Source organism: Apaloderma vittatum, unplaced genomic scaffold, assembly GCF_000703405.1.
Source record: "Apaloderma vittatum isolate BGI_N311 unplaced genomic scaffold, ASM70340v1 scaffold19457, whole genome shotgun sequence".
Classification (NCBI taxonomy): Eukaryota; Metazoa; Chordata; class Aves; order Trogoniformes; family Trogonidae; genus Apaloderma; species Apaloderma vittatum.
In genome coordinates, this window is record NW_009724767.1 from 18,735 (window position 1) to 21,267 (window position 2,533).

At 35.4% G+C, this 2,533-nt stretch overlaps 1 protein-coding gene across 1 annotated transcript in view; it reads left to right on the forward strand.

Moving 5' to 3' along the window:
• Positions 1–1,632, forward strand: part of GTF2A1 (general transcription factor IIA, 1, 19/37kDa) — a 15,001-nt gene extending 13,369 nt beyond the window's left edge. The window contains exon 8 of the mRNA XM_009872653.1: positions 1,022–1,632. Within this exon, the coding sequence (XP_009870955.1) occupies positions 1,022–1,129 (108 nt within the window). The 3' untranslated portion in view covers positions 1,130–1,632. The remainder of the gene's footprint in view (positions 1–1,021) is intronic.
• The last annotated feature ends 901 nt before the right edge of the window (positions 1,633–2,533 follow it).

Sequence of the window (2,533 nt, forward strand, 5' to 3'; positions counted from 1 at the left end):
CTTGAAGATATGTTATGCCACAGGCTCCTGTAATATGGGCTCCCCAGGGAGCAATAATGAAATTAACATCTTCATTTGATTTTTTTTGTTTTTCCTCTGTCCTGGTATTTCTAGGATTGTTGCAAATAGATTAAGCTGAGAGATCAGTCAATCTAACAAATCTCTTTTAAACAAAGCCTGAAAAGGGCCAATATTTTAACTGGGAAGGCTGTAGGTTAAAGTCAAAGCCTTACACCATCATCCCCAATGCTGGAGGTGTTACTTTCCTCGACATTTTATGATGAGAATTGGAATGTAAATCATACACCGTGACTCACCGTTGAGGAGATATTACAGAATGTAAGACTAGTACTTATATTCTATATCAGCTTGTGATTTACAGACTGAAAACCTTGTAAGTGATCCACTTGCCTTTTAACCAATATTTTAGCTTCCAGAAACCCAGCATCAGACTCTAATATTAGAAGTAGAAAGTTGAATAGGCCTGCTATCTGTCTGTACCTAACAGAATCAAACTAGTTTTTGTGCAGAATGGAGTTTAGACAAGAGGTGCAAATAGTAAAACTTAGAGTTTGACCCTGTCTGGGCTGGACTAAGATGTTGGTCCCTCTGTTACACTGGTTGAAATGGGGGTGTCTGGCTTTCAAGTGGGATTTCATTGCTGTTGTAATCAAAGATAATTTAATCTAATGAAAACAGCACAGATATATGTATCTATCTTCTTCCTTTCCAACCACCTCTGCAAATGTGCTTTATGCTTGGATTTTAGAATGCCTCTGTGCTTGCATGGTTTGGTGACAGTTGCTGTTCCTGGTTTAAAAAGTGAAACCAGAAAATAATGCTGTATGCATAATTAGTTTTCAATTCTCATAGTTAAATACAGAATTTATTTTCAAGATATTTGTAGTAATTTATTAATATGCGTCTAATAGTTATTTTCATATTTTTCTTACTCATATAATTTGCTTATGCTTTATTGCCTAATGCAAAGTAGTAGTTCCACTTTTTTCTCTGTTTTTAGATTCACAGAAGTAAAAACAAATGGAAATTTCATCTCAAAGATGGCATCATGAATCTTAACGGAAGAGATTATGTATTTTCCAAAGCCATTGGGGACGCAGAATGGTGAAGTTTTAAAAGACAAAACAAAACAAAAAAACTCTCTGTAAAAGGAAGAAAAATCAAAAGCAGGAAAGGTTGAGACTTGGACATATACTCCAATCAAAATGTGTATCTGCACATCAGAAATAAACAGTAAACAAAAGTATTGGAACAAAGGTAAAATGTGGCAACAAAGACACTACTTCAGATGAGCAAGCCATGGACTGTAGCAGCTATAGCATTGTCTGGGAGCTGGTTTTGTGTGTTAGGAATACCTTAATTATCAATTCTACATACAGGTACCTACAGCTGGTATTTAGCATGTAAGGCTTTGTTCCCTGTCCCCTTCTTCCCTTGATTTAAGATTTTAAAATACTTCCTCCACTGATTGAAGGAACTCTTCCCTTTGATAGATTATTAATCTGAAAATGCTTATTGTGTGTACAAATCTTTGCTTTGAACACTTCCTTTTGGTAGTGAGGATGGTCAGAATGTTACTTAAACCGTGTGCAAGCTTTGTACAGAAGGGTAAGAATTAAGGTGTTAAATTTTAAATAACTTGTATAAGGAAAATATTTTTAATTCTGATATGCTCATTAATTATTATATCTATTTGCTGTTTTTGGTTCAGTTCCCCATAAACAAGTTGTTGTTCCTAGCAGTTACAAAATGATAAAATGATCATTTATATTCCAAAGTTATTTTAATTTCATGTGATACCTTCTATTTAGGGCTGTATTTTTTAAATACTAAGCACCTGTAGCTCCCCCTCACAAAAGTCAGATTGCTTAACTTGTTAATTCTATTCTTGCTGTTTAGTGGTGATTCAGCATCACTGAACTGAAACAAGTAATATAGTTTCCGTTGATTTTTTTAAAAGTCTTCGGAGACCTCTTGAATCAAATGTGTAGGTAATGGCATAATAGATACGTTCCTTCACCTGCTTCCTACGTACATAGTCCAGACATCCACGAATAATTCAACAGACCACAAGACTGACTACATTTTTAATATAGAAAATCACATAAAAATTCTAACATCCTGGCTGCAACTGTGTTAAGATCTGCTTTACTAAAAAGTATAGCCATAAGTTACCTGCAGCAGTTAATCTCTCTAAAGTTTCCAGGTGGCATGTAGTTTCATGAAGAGACCTGCACGGCTTTGAGAACACAAATTTTGTAAGAGTATCTTCAGACTGCCTTGGTAACAGAAAATCAAGCAGTCGGATGCACTAAACCTTGTCTAGTCACTTTTTCACTTGCCTTTTCCGGAGGTGTGATATTGTGGTGGGTTTTTTCTTTTTTTTCTTTTTCATTTCTTTTGGTGAAAAGCAACAAGGTTGCTCCCCACTCCTTCCCTTCCTCTCCTGAGAAGTGAACACCTTTTCTTTATGCATAAGTTATTCTTGCAAACTGTGCTTTCAGAAATGCAG